The sequence below is a fragment of the Notolabrus celidotus genome, chromosome 4 (assembly GCF_009762535.1).
Source record: "Notolabrus celidotus isolate fNotCel1 chromosome 4, fNotCel1.pri, whole genome shotgun sequence".
Lineage (NCBI taxonomy): Eukaryota > Metazoa > Chordata > Actinopteri > Labriformes > Labridae > Notolabrus > Notolabrus celidotus.
Window position 1 is genome coordinate 10,429,825 of NC_048275.1, and position 17,566 is coordinate 10,447,390.

The window sequence follows — 17,566 nt, forward strand, 5'->3', positions numbered from 1 at the left end:
ATATCTTATCTTATCTTATTGTATTTTATTGTGCTACATATTATTTAACTGTTTCTGCACTGATTTTCCCAACCTTGTTTTGTACTTGTGTTGAATCTGATAATAAAGATAGGGTCCGTTTTTCAGCCAACAAGTTAAGTTGGTTGAAGTGCTGAAGTTGGTTCCTTCCTGCACTGTACCTGGCACTGTACCAAAGTGAGCCCTTTCTGGCATATCTGCTCCACTTTAACCAGGATCACAGGAGTTAGTATTCCACTGGTTGTATCCACGGTTCTCTAAACAATGCACAACTCAAATTCATGAAAGTTGCTCTCTGTGTGGCCAAGAAGTGCGTTGCAGTTTTCATAGAAATCTGATTCCCCCTCTTGTTATTGAAAGGTGGTCTTCTGAGATGAATAGTTGCATCCCCCTGGAAAAAAAATCACAGTCTCAGAAAATGACATGACACTTTTTTTGAAAATTTGGCAGCCATATCTGTACATCTCTTACACCACGTACTTAATATAGTTGTTTGTATTGACTTTGTACACTGACCATCTTTGTTTTGCCTTACCCTATGTTATGTCCATATGCTATTAGTATATTGATGTTTGTATACATTGCAAAAGTGAAAATAAAAGTCCCAAAAAACCCAAAGTTGTAATTAAGAAAGGGATGATGCTTACTCCGTCATGTATTTTTACTCCTTCAGTCCTTAGAGACTCACTCAGAGGCACAAATGACTCAAAGCACCAAAGCAACTTATTATTGTTTGTTTATTTTTGATATTATGTATCTTACATACAAATTTTACATTGGTCAAACAGTCACTTTAATAACAACCACCCCGTCCTGTCCCCTTCCCGTAACTCAGATAATCAAAATGTACAATTGGAGCCCTTTCTCACACTCAGCCTGTTTCTATCAAACCTTGGTTGGCAGAGGAGAAAGCTCGGGCATCGACAAACTGAAAGACGAACCATTAAAAATGAGCGTGAAAATGCTGCAGTCTGTTGCGGGGCTTCACACCTCGCTGAAACACAGCCAGGCAGGATTCCCTGTAACAAGGAGCAGCATTTTCTTTTCCTTCAAGGACAACAGAACGTGAGCCACAGCTTTAAGATATACAAAATAATAATAACACTTTATGTTTGACAGTGTTTACAGACTGTCAGCATACTACAGTATTACGCTCATAGAGGTGAGTGGCATGCTTCTTCCTCTATGCAGCAAAAGATGAGGTTATTCTAATGACCACCACAGCAAATCCAATACACCTCATGCACATCATGAAATGTACACAGTATCAAAACATCACATTGGCAGGCAGCTACCAAAGAGCAACTGATGATCCTCATGTAACCGACAGAACACGCCGCTTTATTAGGTTTTGTTTTTTTTAAGTAACTACATACATTTACAAAAACAAAATGGGAAATGCATTAAGATTATAAAACATTCAATGGACACGTAGGAAAGGCTGAGGAATTTTTTGCTCCAAGCCCCACACAACAAAAAATGTGGGAGTCAACTTTGGTGACAGAATTCAGCTTCTGAAACACTGCTCACCAAGGCTCGACTGAGAAGACATTCATCAAAGAGAATGCAAGAAGGGACGCAAGCTGACTGTAAACGGATTATTTATGGTGGAAAAAAAAAGCAAAAGATGAATTTTTTTGTTGTTTTATCATCCTTTGAGCCGAGTCTAGATTAGCGGCTGTACTAGTCAAGTTTAGAATAAGTGGTTTAGAATAAACTGAGCAGCTTTGAGATGCTTTATGCTTCAAAGTCTTCAGTTTTACTAACCTTCAGTGCTCCAATGTGTTTCTGCTTAACAAGACAGTCTGAGCTTTGGCTGACAGTTATGTATGACCGTAGCTCTGCTTAGGTTAACATAAGATTTTCTACTCTGTAGGCTTGGATCTAAAAAGTAGACATGTGACTGTCAATTTCTATCTCTGCTACATCTCTGGAATTTCAGCAACAAAAAGGCCAATGTCCAAAAAGGAAAAAAAAATGCTCTCCTGCTGTATCTAACAGCCGAGTTCTAAAGCCTTTACACAGAAGACACAGGGGTAAAATATATAAACCTAAAATCCAAAGGCAATGAACCAAAAGGCAATAGCTTAAAGGGGACATGAGCAGAAAAAAAAGCAGATTTATAAAAAAGAAAAAATGGCCACAAGCAAAGTGCTGAGTAAAAATAGGCAGAGGACAATGTTTGTAAACTCGTGGAAGCTTTTCTATTGCTTTCCAAATGTCTACCTCTACTGAAACGGAAATAAAGAAGACCTCCTGGTTGAGTCTTTAGAGTCTCAACAAATACTTTTTCCTTTTCTGGCTTGAAAGAACCTTAGATTAATATTCTAACAAGTCCAAGAGCTACAGTTTTTCACCCTTCATGTGCACAGAATCAGCACTTCGAACCACTTTATGTTAGAAACACGCCACTGAAAAGGCCTCTTTCTTCAAGTCTACAGTGGAGCAATACCCTAATGTGATAATGGAAGGCAAACTCTCACATAGCACCTCACATCCTGTAGAAAGGTGTCCTACTTGTGTCTACAGCTGTGGTGTTTCTCTATGTTACATCCGGGGGATGCAGGCTGTAGGTGTAGTAAGATACTACCTGAGATACAGGTCGCCCTCATTTCACAGCTCTGCCTCCATTTCAGATACAGACACTTTGCATTAGGGCATGCAGGCATTAACCATATAAGGGCTTCTGGATTCAATCAGCAAAAGGCTTATGGAGTTATTACCCTCTGCCTCCTGGAGGTATATGATCAGTGAGACCCCAGAAAACAACGCTGGAGTGCCACTCTTCCATTCTCTAGCTCAAATCTGACGACAGATCGTGCCTCAGCTTCAGATCTGCTGAATCCAACAGAGCCATAACATCTAAGGGCAGCATGAACATCTGTGTGCGATTTCTGTGCTTCTGTACACAAATCCTAAAAAGAAGTCTCCAGGGGCTGGCCCAGATGGTAATGAAGTATAAAATTATCATGGAGGTTTTTTCTCACGAAGGTAGCAAACACGTTTAAGCCATGTTGACTAGCTCTTCCTCTCTCTCCGTCTCTTTGTTATTGTGACAGGGAGGTTCTCTTCATAGGCTGCGTCCCATAATGATGATGTCTTTGGGAAAGCCTTCCATTTTGGCCACCTCAAAGCATCCCAGCTTACTATAGAAGTCCATCATTCTCTTATCGGTCTGACGAACCTTACAGAATGCACCCAGGGAGCCTGGAGTGACAGACAGAAACAGACAGAGTCAATGGAAATAATGTCATGAATTAAACACTGAAATATAGTTTGAATCTTTTACTTTGCCCCTTGTTCAAGATTGACTTTAGAAAGAAAGGATCATTGAAGCATTTGATCGTTTTGTATTGTATTGATTTAAATATAGGGCAAAGAGGAACATGTACAGGCCCTCATGTCAAAGGTAAGTATGCTACTGTAATATATGTAAGCAATACTCATCAGAATTTAACTCAGACTCAGACATCTGATCTATAACAGTCAATTCTAATAAAGTTTAAGTCATAACACAGTTGGCCACCACCTACCATTGGTCTTAAGAGAAGAAAGGAGACATCCCATCATGCTTTTGGCCACACTGGGGTCAGTGACCTTGGCGTGAATGTCGACTTTGATGAGAGAGGGGAAGTTGGAGAGGAAGGACTCTGGTAGACCCTCCTCCTCTTCATGGAAACTCAGCATCATTTTCTACAAGGACCAAAAACACAGAGAGTAAAATCAAGCAGTCGGAGCCACAATCATTGTTCATCTGATCTAGATCTTCTGAAGTCTGGATTAATGTCTCACCTGGGCGTCTGTGAGATCGTTCTGTTCGTCAGGTTTGTGGTACTTCTCTTGCATGAAAGGAGTCCAGCTTAACTGGCATTTCTTGAGGAAGGGCTTGACATCGACTGTACCAAGTGCGTAACCACAGACGCCCTCATCGTCCTCCAACACAAAGCCATAGTCTGAACTCAGCGTCAGGAGTCCTCCTACTAACCTGTGAGATAGAAACAGAAGGGGTTTTGTCAGAATATTGATTTGCTTTGGAGAGAAGAAAAAAACTAGAATGTTTGGGACTAAGACTTCTGTGTGTCGTACCTGTCTGCTATGAGATCAGGATCCTCATCAGAGACAGGGACCTCCTCTAGTTCCTCAAAGTACGTCTCTTTACAGATTTTATAAACCGCAGCCTGCAAAAAAGAAAGAAAGACACAACACAGAATAAAATGACTTATCAATAACAATAATAATTACACATAAAGGCCTAAAAAAATGCCATAAAATGAGTGAATGTGTATCAAGAAATGTTGGACAATCTAAAGCCTCTTTTACAATTACCACATACACCTGCTACTGTAGTGAGCAGCTGAGCGTAACATTATGGCACAGTGAGCGCAAAGCAATAACAGCTTAAACTAGGCCAGCTCTGCAGGGATTACAAGCAACTGGCCAACATCATTTCTGCAACCAAACATTAACAACATTTTGGCTGAAAATGTATTTATGCTTCGTGGCTGTAACTTAAGTGCTGGACTTTAACACACACAGACACACACACACTAACACACATAAATCTTACCTCATCTTTGGGAAAGTAAGGCCTTATTGAATATATTTTGGAGGTTGGCAGTGAAGGTGGGGGTTGGTAGAAAAGATCGTTTGCCCCATCTATTGGCAACAATCTCTGTGGGTATCAAGAGAAAAAAGTTCAGTTTCAGACCATGCGCTCTGCTGCTCTGGCTGACTGCTGCACTGTGCATTAGCTTCAGTTGGACCACTATCAAACCAAAAGAAATGACAGAAGAGAGCAAAAAGCTTTGGTATATTATATCAAATAATGTAAGAAAGTAGGAATCTAGCAGTTCTTGTTGATCTGACAGTGGGCAACATGAACCAACATCACAGCGTTCTCTTTTTGGCTGAAGGAACATAGCGCAACAAGCACACACACACATTTGCTTTTCAGATATAACAGAACAGGGTTGTATTTTGGTCTGACTAAGGTTTTACTGGCTGAAGGAGATGCTCCTTTCCCTTTTCAAAGACTCTGCAATATTTCGCTGCGCAGGACCCTCCTGTTGAGAAAAATAATGATGCTGGCGCAGAGAAAGAGAGAGAACTCCAGGAAAAAACTAAAGTGACAAAAATCAAACTGAGGCCTTCAATAGTATGTCAGTTGGCTTTCTTTCCAAATGGTGCCATCCCTCATGGATGGACTCACTAATTTAAACAGGGGAGGTGTGTTTGATCATGGAGTTTTCTCATTGCATACATGCTTGCGTTCCCGCTGGCGCTGTTATGCTTGCGCGTGCGCTTGCAAAGGGCTGGCTGGGTAATTTGTGCGCTGTGCTTTCCTGCAAAGAAATGAGATGTCATGAAAATAAAAACCTAGCCATGCTCGCTTGCGCCGCGTGCGCTAGGGAAAAGCAGCATCTCCTTGGGCAGTTGCTGAAAGAAATTCAAATTAAATCACTCACAAAATGCCATGCCAAACACTGGCTGCAACCTCTTTGGTCTTTTAGGTTTAAGGGTCCCCATTCCCTTCCCAATGACTCATAATATCCCAAAACAATACGGGGACAAGAGTGTCTTTGGAAAACAAGTGGAGGGGATGGAACCGGGATGTTATGAAGCCCGATTCATTAGTATCAGCTCACCTTCGACAGACCAAAGCCCTTCATACCTACGCATGTATTACCAACACTTTTTTCCCATTTGATTTCAGTAAATTTGGTGCATTAGATACCTGGAACTCTCCTGCTAGACCTCCCCTAAAGGCCCAGGGCTCTTGGTCTCCTCTAAGGAATTGTGCTGAGGACTGACTACGACACCCTGTTAGGAGCAGAGCCAAGCGGACAGCGTTACTACAGGATGGGGCTCTCTGACACAGATGAAGGGAGTAAGGGGATGAGGAGGAAGGGGTCATAAGTATTTATTAGCATCGTCCATTATATTTAATTTTAATCTATTTTAAGTATTAAACCATAAGAGAACCTAATTTGGAATATATTAACTACATTCAGAGGAAACATTTTCTGAGAAATGGGGCTCAAGCAACTAAAGCTTACGTGTTCGCAAGATGAACATAGGTCCAAAATATTAAAGATATTTAACTGTTTGAACGACAAACTGCTCCACGTTATGAGGTTTGCAGGTCTTAATAAAATAGGAACTGCCTTCAGTGAGACTCGCACTAACATGAAGCTGAAGATAGAACAGACTGACTTTGGTTTTGCCCCCTCAGTGTTTCAGTAAGGGTTTTACTCATTTTAAAAGCATCATAAATATTCTGCAGACCCATCCTGACTGAAGCCCAGACTGTCTCTAGACTACAGAGGTAAGCTTCAGCTGCTGTCACCCCACTGATCTTAGCCCCCCGTGTGAAGTCACATTTTCTTCTTATCTGCCTCGTCACATGACTGAGGAGCACGTGTCATCAAACCAGGAAGACAAAACGAAATCAACATGATCATCCCCGAGTTAAAGGTCCTCTTAGGTTAATCTCTTAAAGGCAATGAGACACACCGACGATAAGATACACTACAACAAGTGTTTACATCTAAAGGCACACAGGGCCGTTAGCGTCTGTGTCAGAAAGTGTTGATGCTAGCCATGTCTGACCGTGGTTGATGATGAGCCCTGTCATGTGACCAGACAAATGCAGCGCGCGGGTAGGACACTTAAATGTCGTTTTTCATTTGAGCCTCACCCTGACACCTAAACAGTCCCTTCTGATGAGCCGACACGACACAGCATGCTGATGCACCCACAGGAGGAGACTTTGGACTTGTTGCTGGCCCATATCAAAAAACCCCAAAGCCCACAAAAAGGTAGTGGTTGACTTCCACTTCATTAATTTATCAAGGCTGCACAGTCTTCATTACAACTGCATTGAAAACTTCTTGTTTCTGCACGTGTATACACATGTGAACACTTTATCGATCACTTTTTACAGCCAAGTGTAAATCCCCTGGAGTGAGTGCATCAGGCTGGTGTGAGACATTTTTTTACAGGCCTACTGACAGAAACAAAAAACAAGTTAGAGAGATGCTGCCAAAGAGAGAAATTTGGGAGTTAGCATTTTAGGACTCAGAGCTAAATCGCTGCGCAAAATGTGACTTCATCCAAAGGGCTGCTTCTTTTCCTCCAAATAAATCTCTAACATACATAAATCTAGTTTAAGAAAAGTCCATTTTAATACAAGCAACAGAAAGAGACAACGCCTGCACTGCGTATACATCGGCCACTGTCGATCCAATAGCAGTAGAAACTTGTACTGTGGATTCTTCCATCTGTACATAGTGAAGGGAGAAAACAGTAGAACATAGTTATTAGTAAGTGTTCTCAGTTCAATAACCAGGAAGGGGGGGACTAAGTGCCGGCTGCACAGCTTCTAGATTCAGGGGATGTATGGGACTGATTTAAAAGCTTCCTGATAGTGACAGCAGAAGCCAACCATGAGGCACTTAATGCCACAGCAGCTCTTAAGAAGTATTCAAAGATCACTATAATCATAATAATAACAGGGGGTTCAATTTCCCCAATGTTGCTGTGGATGTTACTCTTACTCACTGGTGTTCTGAACCAGAAGTGTGGATTTTTGATGTGGTTTTTTTGCCAGTGTGGGTATGCTGCCTGCTGTGTACTGTGGGTCAGAGTTCTCAGCTTAACCAGGAAGCTGGGCGGGACAGAAACCTGCGAATGAAACTGGGTTACAGGGGGGGTAACCTACAGACCATGCTGGTGCTTCAGACTATTGGTAGAAGACAGAGGTGTTATCAAAGAGCTGGATGTTACTCAAACTGTATCATAGTGCACCATCAGAGAGAATGAATGAGAGTGAGAAAGCAAGGAAGAGGAGGAAGAGTCAGAGAGAGAGAGAGAGAGAGAGAGAGAGAGAGAGAGAGAGAGAGAGAGAGAGAGAGAGAGAGAGAGAGAGAGAGAGAGAGAGAGAGAGAATGAATATCTTCTCTAATACAAGATGATAGATCACACCCTGATACAGATTGTGCAAATTATCAAAAGGGCGTCATTTTGCCCACAGCCTCTTGTTTAGAGATTACTCAGCGAGGCAGCAACACAAACCTTTCTCATATATTTATAAGGGTTTGTGTCAAAATCATTTCACTCAGTTTATGCACCAGAATGGCCTTCGAGAGGCAGCCAGTCAACTTGCTCTCCAAGCTCGCGTGCGCGCTAGGGCATGGAGGAGGGGTGGCGCAGGGGATGGGGACTTCCCCCTGATTCCCATCCCCACAGACAGAGAGATGGAAGCAAGTGTGTCTGTGTGGGAATGCAGCAGTGATGTTACTGGATACACAGCAAGCAGCAGTAACCCTGCTGGGACGATTACCACAGGGGGAAACATTTTGGAAATCAACAAGATGGAGCGGCTCGTTACGAATTTAAATTTGGGAGGATGTTTGGCAGTGCAAGCGGCATTGAGTCAGACGTCAACAAAAAAAAAAAAAAGAGAGGACAAGTAACAAGTTTAAAACAAGAGCAGTTTAACTAACTATGTAGCTGTGATGCATCTGATCTATTCTGGACTCAGATAATCTAGAATAAAAGGCCACTGCTCAGATTGCACCCTGCTTACAGGTGATGGCCGAGGTGTTTTAAAGCTACAGTATGTCTCTGAGTAAATGGATGATTGTTAATCTGCCTGCTTAAAATACAGGACTACATAATCCATGCAGCTAAGGAATCAACTAATAAAGCTCTTACTGTCTGTGATTACTTTACTGAGTATTTTTGGAATAAATGTGTGCAAATAAACTAAAAGGGTGACTGGGATTTAGATTAGACTATTTCTATCCTACTGCTCCCTAAGACTGAGCACCTTGTTCTTTAACTCATACATACCGAGCCACTGGACAAAAGACTTGACCATAGAAATGATGCTCTTGATGTCCCAAATGTAAGGGTAGAGGTCGTAAAGGATGGTGCGGTTGGCCGAGTTGGAAAGTCGTGTGAACATGTGGATGACGGAGCAGCACATCTCCTCAAACTTCTCCGCCCTCGACTGCCATTCTTCCACCTGCAGGCAGAGCAAAGGTGGGAAAGAAGAAGATATTGTGTTAGAAAAAGGTGGAACCAAGTCATTTTGGAACATGGGGCATTTTATTTATCATAACCAGTAAGCCATGAGAGCTTTCACTGTGGTACAAGTGCACCCCATATCCACCAAAACCGCACCACCTAGTGGGCAGTACAGGTAAAACAAATCCACCATTTTGTTTTCAGCAACCAACAAATTCAGTCGATAACTTTTTTCCTCAGATAAATCACTTACACCAAACTCTGGTGTGTGTTGTAGTTAGTCAGCCCACCTTTTCAGTCTCTTTTCTCTTGCAGTTCACGCTGACGACGCTGCTGTTGGCTCTCAGCCAGTTGAACTCCTTCAACATCTGCATGGACATGTTTCCGTGTTCATACGGCAGGTAGAACAGCTCTGCCAGCATGCTCAGGTCCTCCAGCGTGATGGGCTCTGCTGAGAACAGAGGCTTCTCATTTGGTCCAGGCACAAACACATCCTGAGGACACAAAGCAGGGGTTTTCTAACTCTGTAAGGAATCTTCATTCACTCTCTTTCTGATCTAAAGAGATTAAAGAAACTCACAAATGCTTGGGCCACTTGTTTGAGCTGATCGTCTGTCTGCATGGGGGCGATATCACTCCCAGAGTCCTCCTGGATGGACTCTTCTGGGGACTTTGACTCTGCCAGAATCTCCTTGTCTGTGTCCATGGGTTTCAGGTCCTCAGCCATCTTGTCGGTTACAATAGGACCAACATGCTTCTCTTCCTGATCGGCTTCGGCTTCTGGCTCTGGCTCGTCCACCATCTTTTCAACCACCATCTCCATGGGCTCCTCATCTGAATCCTTCTTCTCCACCTCCACCTGCACAGAAGCAGTCAAGAAATTAATTTTTAAACACTACACAAAGATGCTTTCTTTTCTGATAAGCAAATAAGAATAACTCTGTTTCTTAACAAACCAAGTCCAAAGATAGAAAGAGAGAGGGAGCATTGAGAGCTGCTTGATTACTCATTGCTGTAATATTTTTTGCCTCACCTCCTCCACCTCCTGTGGTCGTTTTGCCATGGGGTGTGAGAGTGGTGAGAGAGGATCCAGACAAAGAGGCGGCATTGCAGGAGACATGATGGGTTGCTGGAACACAGTTGTGACTGTTGTGGAAGAGCAGAGGGAGGGTGCGGCCATGGACGACACATCGATGGCTGTGCTTTTGGCACCACTCTGAGGCACCTGTCGGCCTGAAAGACAGAGACGAGCCTCAATGCATCAGTCATAAATTATCCCCAGGCTGTCATTGGTAACCCTTTAAGTGTATTCCATGCATAATTGTGAGAATATTCATAAGGATGAATAAAATACAAAGGGAATGCTCTCACTGTTGTATTGATGAGGAACACAGAACTCCCCGAGCCACTCTGACAGAGCCAGTTTCAGAGCTAGCTGTGGGCTGTAGAGCATGTCGGTCTCCAGCTCTTCATCACTGCCCTCATTCTCCAGCTTGATCTGGATGGACACTGTGCTGTCCTCCCCGTCAGCTGTTAGAGAGCAAGATGGACAACAAACATTGATGCTGTCATATGTTACAATTCAGCACAGATATGAAGTCATACACAAACTTTGAGTTCATACTTACTCATTACGATGTCTTTGCGCACCCCATTCATGTTAGACTTGTACCAGGTGGCGAGAGTGTGGATTGCAACAAAGTTGGACTCAAACTCGCAGTTGGGGTTGGTGAGGACTCCCTTCAGCCGGGGAATGAGCTCTGTGGAGCGGCCTTTGTACGGACCCAAGAAAAGCCTCTTCTGGTCATAATCATTGGCGTGAATGTTGTCCCAGATCACGGGGGAGCGCCTGAGGATTTTGGAAACCTCCTCAATAGACTCCACTGAGATATCTTTAGATACAACCTTGGGTCCTGCAGAAAACATATCCACATGTTAATCTTCTTCTTTGACATGCATGACTGAAAGAGTGATAATGGTCACGGAGAGGGGTTTCTCTTGGACTCACCTGTCCATAGCACATCAATCCCAGGCAGTAGTTTCTCTCCAACCGTGTGGAGGTAAGGGGACTGAGGAACATTTGGGTAACAGAAGGTTCCACAATACTCTGTGTTTACAAGAAGGAGGGGAAATCACAAACAATGATTAATATAATAATCAAACAATTGTACAAAACGTGCAGAGGATTGCAAAAACACGGAAGTACCTGTGGGACAAAAGAGGAAGGTTTCAGGCTCTCCAAGGTACTGGTAGATTTCGTTGGTGATGGAAACCTGAGCGTGTGCAAATGAGCTGAACACCTCTTTGTCTGCTGGGCACATGTTGTGGTCAATATCATCAAAAAGTAAGGCAAATGACTTGCAGCCGAAGTGAGCAACCTGAGGAGGAGAGGGAGGGGTTAATAATAACAACAAGTACAATCAGCTGCAGAATTTAACAGAAAGTTAAATGCATGAGAGATTTAAGAGATATACTAATGGAATACAAAATGTCAAAATACCTGATCAAGTTTCCTCTTAAGTGCTGAAACCTCTTTCTGATTGGAGAAGGTGATGTCCAGTCCGGGGGAGATGGCATAAATGAACTCTATAGCATGCTCCTTAGCAGCACCAATTAAGGTCATAAGTTGCTCTAGAAAATTGAAAGGGACATATTTTAACAAATGATTGATAAAGCCTTTTCCAGTCATGTTTAAAACTGGAATATGCACAGCGTCATATGACAGGGGTTCCCAAAGTGTGGGTCGGGACCCCCAGGGGGTCACGAGACACAAATGGGGGGTCGTGAGATGTCTTCCAGAATTATTTTTTAAAGGTTCTCTATTTCTAAGTGTTATTGGTTTTCATATTTAATGTATGTTATATCATCAGTATTGTAAAATGTTATTATCACTGTCATTATTATCACAATTCTTATTTTATTATATTATTTTGTTGTATTTTATTTTACTTTACTTATATTATTTATTTACTTTTCTTCTGGTCCTGTCTCTTGGCTTATATGGCTGTTCCCTAAAGTGTCATTTTAAAGAAGGGCCAGTTGACTTGTATGACTGAAAAAAAAAGTGATTTTAGAATTGAGATATTTGGATTTCATAAAAGTAAATTCTCACTAGATTTGTTAACGACATCCTATAATCAGGTTGTTTTTTTATTTTTGTTTGTTTTTACTTCATATGTATTTTGTTTTATGAAAAAAGAAAGAAAATGTCATTTTTTTAAGATGGATTGAAATGTTTTATAATGACAAGATATCTCAATAAAAAGAGAATTAAGAAAAAATCTCATCTTAAAAAAGTTATCTAATAATATGTATTATTATTACTATTATTTATTTTTGCTTATTTACCTTGTTTTCTTATGTTTATCTTCAATTATCATAATTTCTTTATTTTTATTATAATTTTTGTATTATTTTTTTTTTCTTCTCTTTGTTGGTTTTGTATAACTTATATATAATTTGTTAACTTGTGGTGAACAAAGAAATACTGAAAAAAGGCAATAAAAAAAGTTGAATGATAAATGTGAGCTAAAAAATTAAATTTTACCCATCATAGTAAAAAATATCCACAAAAATAGATGATAAACTTAAAATAAAACCTTGAAAATAGAAAATGTAATGAGTGTTCTGCCTTTCTTTTTGCCAGATGACTCCTAAGTTTGGGGTTAGTGAACAGTGAATTATCAAAAGCAACAGGAGCAGTAAGTTAATTCATAACGGCACAGGAAACAAAGCCACATGCTCATATAGGTAGGCTCATTTTCTGCAGACCAGCTAAATGAAGCCACAATAAATCACTTTGAGGGACAGTGGGGGTCGCGAGTCTTTGGCACCTATATTTTGGGGGTCACGAGCTGAAAAGTTTGGAAACCCCTGTCATATGAGACATGAACTGTGTAGTCACCTGCTTCTTCCACAGAGTACAGCTCTCTCCAGAACATCCTGTGTTTGTAGTCATCTTTGGGTGCATACAGGTACGTGTTGAGTCCCCACTTCTGCTGCCTGTGAAATCCAACAATGTTACACTCTGCATGACATGAAATCACCTTGCTATAGTGTTAACACATGATCAATGAAATCATATAGTTTGTCCTACCTTCTGAACAGCTCTTTCCTCTGCTCCATCGTCCATGGTCGCCCATAAAAACCTGCATTAGCAAACAATGCAGTCAGCCTCAAGTCTGCAGGACTACAACAGCATTCTCTTGGTACATTGAGATTCTTGACCACAGTTTGCATCAGGATATGGGCCTGACTGGAAATGCCATTTAGCTCCTTTCCAAGTTAGAAAACCAATTCTTCACCATGGTGTTGATGTTTGCAATACTTACTTAAATATAAATCAATCAAACAATCAAGCTTTATTTATATAGAACCTTTCATACAAATCAAATGCAACTTAAAGTACTTTGCAGCGACCGAAAACAAGAAAGAAGCAGAAATAAAGTAATGACAAGACATATTAGGGGATAATAATAATAATAATAAGAAGAATAATAATAATAATAAGAAGAAGAAGAAGAAGAAGAAGAAGAACTCATGGTCATACTACATACCCATATTTATTTTTATTTATTGCTTAATCTGTCATTACCAACCATAATCACTCCATGTCAGCCTGTCACAGCTGAAACATTTTTAATACTGCCTGTAATTACTTCTGTTTAATCTAAATTCCAATGTAACGTTGTATATATCTAAATTGTATTCTAACTTTATTTATCTATTTTTATTTTTACTTATCTTATTTTATTTTACTTATTGAAACTTCTTTCTTGATCGTACTTATGTCTGGGTTGCTGTAACAACTGAATTTCCTCCCAGGGGGATCAATAAAGTAATATCTTATCTTACCTTAATAATAATAATAATAATAATAATAATAATAATAATAATAATAGTAATAATAAATATAAAATATAATGAAATAAAATAGAGACTAATGCACACCAATAATAAAATATGTGTATTTAAAATGAGTTAAAGCATCAAAATGAAGAATACAAATATTTAAAATAAATAGATTTTAAAGTGTAAGGATAAGAGTTGAAAATAAAACTAAGGCTAAAAATATCAATAAAACTGAGTAGTTAAAATAAATAAATAAAAATAGAATAAGATAAAAGTTTAAATTACTAAAATAATAAAGAAACATTTAAATCAATATTACAGTAAAAGGTAAGTAATAAAGTTGTTAAACCCTACATAAAAGCCAGACTGAATAAATACGTTTTAGTTATAAATCGGTCTGAAATGTAATTATTAAACTATGCAACAATATATTTACAATTTCATGCACAATTAATGTAATTTGCTTGTGTTTGTAGCTGACCCACAATTGATTTGTTATTAATTTTCAGCTGTTATCACTGTGGAAAGCAGCCAATGATTTATTTCCTACTGATAACAGTCATTAGGAAGGATTGCTGCAGCACTTGTCATGCCCTACATATGATACCTTCATTAGTTGTAACAACAATAAAAGGCTGTTTCTCTCCCTGTGTTCATATTTACCTTCCACGACCCCGCTGATGAATTTCCTGTGGCCTGTAGCTTTGACTGCAATGCCGGACTCCTCGGCCGGGCCAGGGGCCTCTGCACAAGCCTCTCCGGAGACTGGGCTGGGGCTCGGTGCACCTTCCACTGGAGCTGTTTCCAGAGTCTTCTCCTTTTGAACCATTATTAAGAGTTTCTGTTTGATTACAGTCAGATATATGAGAGGATGAACGCGTACCGAGTGTTTTCAACTGTTCACTCAGGAAATAACCAGCAGCTTGCTAACGTTATTACAGAGTCTATCGAAGTCCACGTAAATAAAACACCTTCTTTAACCAGATGTAACCGGAATAACTCTCAGGTGGTGTCGGACAACATTTATGTGGAGTAAAATTTGAGAATAAAGCAAATGTTCGTTCCGTTTTGTCCGATCATTTTCGCCCTAGTTTTAGTCGGTTCTTCCTGTTTACACCAAGTGCGCATGCTCAGGGGACCAGATTAAACCAGTCAAAACTAGATCTGCGTGACAAAACACAGCAAAGATGTCAAATGAGCAAAGAGATAGATGACGTTTCTAATACGCAGTAGAGATGGGATTCATGGCTCTTTGAAGGGAATCGGATCTTGAGGAGTCGTTCCTTTCAAAGAGCCGTTCAAAAGACTGACTCTTTGGCTCATTGTTATATTTATTTATTTTTTAGAAGTCAACCAGGGGATACTCGTTTTTATCAAGGAAACAATCACTGGTAGCAGTTTTAAGATAATATTTGGATCGGAATAATTCAAACTTACACATCCCACCAATATATACATATATATCATTTTTATTTTATTTTAATCATTATTATCTAAACCATTGTTTTAACATGTATTTATTTATCTTATTTATTTTGTGTTCACCTGATCTCGTTAACTCTACCTTATTTTTAACTTTTCTTTCCACTCTTAATATTTTATTAATTTGACTGTGTTGATTTTCTTTTCTTTTTTAAGTAATTCTTTTTTTAATCATGCCTTTTATAATTTTACCATTGCTGTTGTTTTCTGACTGTTACTCTGAAGCACTTTGGGCTACATGTTTTTATGTATGAAAGGTGCTATATAAATAAAGTTGAGTTGAGTTGAGTTGAGTATATATACTCTATTGGTGGGAATTATTCTGAAATATTGATTATAATTTCATTTGGCATTGTAAACATTCCATAAGATGGTGCCATATCCCCATGCTTCGACAGTGAGATCACTATTTTGAATTTTTCCTCACCTAAAAAACTTTGTGGCACTATAAAAAACTTTGCAGGCTACAGATAACTTCCATGCAAAATAACTTTGCTGTAAAAATTTTCCACACAAGAACATTTTAACAATACAGAGAAAAGTATACAAATAATAAGTAGGAATACATTTATATGTATATAAAAAATATGAATACAACTAGAGTAAAAATAAGGACATTGTATAAATGGGAAAGCAAAATTGTACTACCCCACCTGGTGTTTCTACACCTGAACTACTTTACAAACAGGAGCTCAGCTCTTGACTCTTTAGGATTGTTTTACAATATCATTATATGAAAAGCGCTTTATAAATAAAGTCTGATTGTAGTGATGGCGAGATGAAGCTTCTTGAAGCATTGAGGCTTTCCATCCAATTGGTTCACTCATGGGCCGAAGCTTCATGGTGCTCCATTTGCTCTACTGCGCCATCAAGTGGACAATAAATGTAAAATAAGCGCAGTGATTATAATGACACCATCCCTTTGGTGTGTGAAGGTTTGAATTGAATAAGTGAATGATGTTTGTGATGCTAACACATAAATAATGAACTTCTTGATATGGTGTCTGTCTTTATGATACAATGGCCGGGTCAAAAGGGAAAGTGGAAACAAATTGGGGATAAGGTTGTGACTGTGCACTGCCCCTTATATTTCGAATCGCGCACCAATCCTGCGAACCGGTTCCTGAATCAGTCACGTGGTACAAGCGGCTCGCGAGGCTTCGAACGTCTACACATACGTCATCAACACAAGCCTCGATACGCGCTTCACAGAAATCTTCCTGGATTACTCGCCACACGCTTCGAAGCCTCGACACAGGAGGACACATCACTATCTGATTGATTGACTGATTGACTCGGGTCTACATCAAAACAATGTAAACAATAACAAAGTGTAGACAATAAGTGTGAACAAAAGACTCATGGGGCAGGTGACATGTTATGGCAGCGTGGGCAATCTGCATATAAAAACAGCTCCCAAATGAACGTCCGGCAACTGTGAATCAGCTCTCATCGGCCACTTAAAAGAGCCGTTCAAAAGACCGACTCGTTCGCAAACATCACATCTCGAATCGTTAAACATGAACGCAAAGCTCTGAATATGTAAGGTAAAAAAACCCAATAAGTAAGGCACTTTTATCTGAAGTGAATAAGTGAAAATAAAGTACAGAAGAGGATTAAGGCCACTGAAAAAAAATGTATATATATTATTATTCTCACTTTAATCTCAGAATTCTGACTTTTTTCATAGAACAATAATCATTTAAAAAAAAAAAAAATTGGACCTTCATTTATTTATTATTTCAGTGGCCCTAGTCCTCTTCCGTGATAGTCATGTAAAATTTTCATAAACAATGTTATTGATTGTCGGCACAGTTACATTCTGTGCAGCTCAGCGCCTGTAGCCCTCACTGGCGCGCTTTCAGAACTGTCCTGTTGAATATCTCAACAGCTCCTGAATATCTTGAGATTCCGGTCCATATTTGGAATGCGTCTGTGCTCCAACATCACATTCAGAGGGGAGGAGCTGCTGCTCATTTGTTTTGGCCTAAACCAGTGTTTCCAGTTTCAGCAAAACACCCGTGCTTTGTTCCTTCTCACCAGGATGTATCTACATTTGAATTGTTTCATACCCCCCTACCCTGCTCATCAACTCCTTACTTTATAAAGCATGCAGTGCTCATCATCCAAGTGATATTGTACTAGAATTAGCCTTTTCATTGTAAGTCCTTTAACAAAGCATTTC

The 17,566-nt window shown here is 40.0% G+C and overlaps 1 protein-coding gene across 2 annotated transcripts; it reads right to left on the bottom strand.

Annotated features, from left to right (window-relative positions):
* Positions 1 to 737: 737 nt before the first annotated feature.
* oga (O-GlcNAcase) lies at positions 738 to 15,034 on the bottom strand. 2 transcript variants are annotated; one of them, XM_034681801.1, is made up of 19 exons: positions 14,871 to 15,034; positions 14,563 to 14,740; positions 13,145 to 13,196; positions 12,953 to 13,050; positions 11,549 to 11,679; positions 11,255 to 11,426; positions 11,057 to 11,155; positions 10,677 to 10,961; positions 10,420 to 10,578; positions 10,082 to 10,281; positions 9,629 to 9,907; positions 9,339 to 9,542; positions 8,872 to 9,046; positions 5,753 to 5,838; positions 4,586 to 4,690; positions 4,105 to 4,196; positions 3,811 to 4,003; positions 3,552 to 3,711; positions 738 to 3,225 (listed from the first exon to the last, which is right to left on the bottom strand). In XM_034681801.1, the coding sequence occupies exons 2-19, from the start codon at positions 14,726 to 14,728 to the stop codon at positions 3,089 to 3,091; spliced, it is 2,793 nt and encodes a 930-aa protein (XP_034537692.1). In that variant the 5' UTR covers positions 14,729 to 14,740; positions 14,871 to 15,034; the 3' UTR covers positions 738 to 3,088. The 2 variants fall into 2 exon arrangements, with proteins under 2 accessions (XP_034537692.1, XP_034537691.1); XM_034681800.1 differs by having other exon boundaries at positions 14,563 to 15,034.
* Between the last annotated feature and the right edge of the window lie 2,532 nt (positions 15,035 to 17,566).

Bases quoted from the DNA above. Each gene is read 5' to 3' on its own strand.
- oga (XM_034681801.1), bottom strand. From the start codon at position 14,728: ATGGTTCAAAAGGAGAAGACTCTGGAAACAGCTCCAGTGGAAGGTGCA. The intron at 13,197-14,562 runs GTAAATATGAAC...TTGCTAATGCAG, and splicing joins CATCAGCGGGGTCGTGGAAG to GTTTTTATGGGCGACCATGG. The intron at 9,047-9,338 runs GTGGGCTGACTA...CTCTGCCTGCAG, and splicing joins AGAGAAAAGAGACTGAAAAG to GTGGAAGAATGGCAGTCGAG.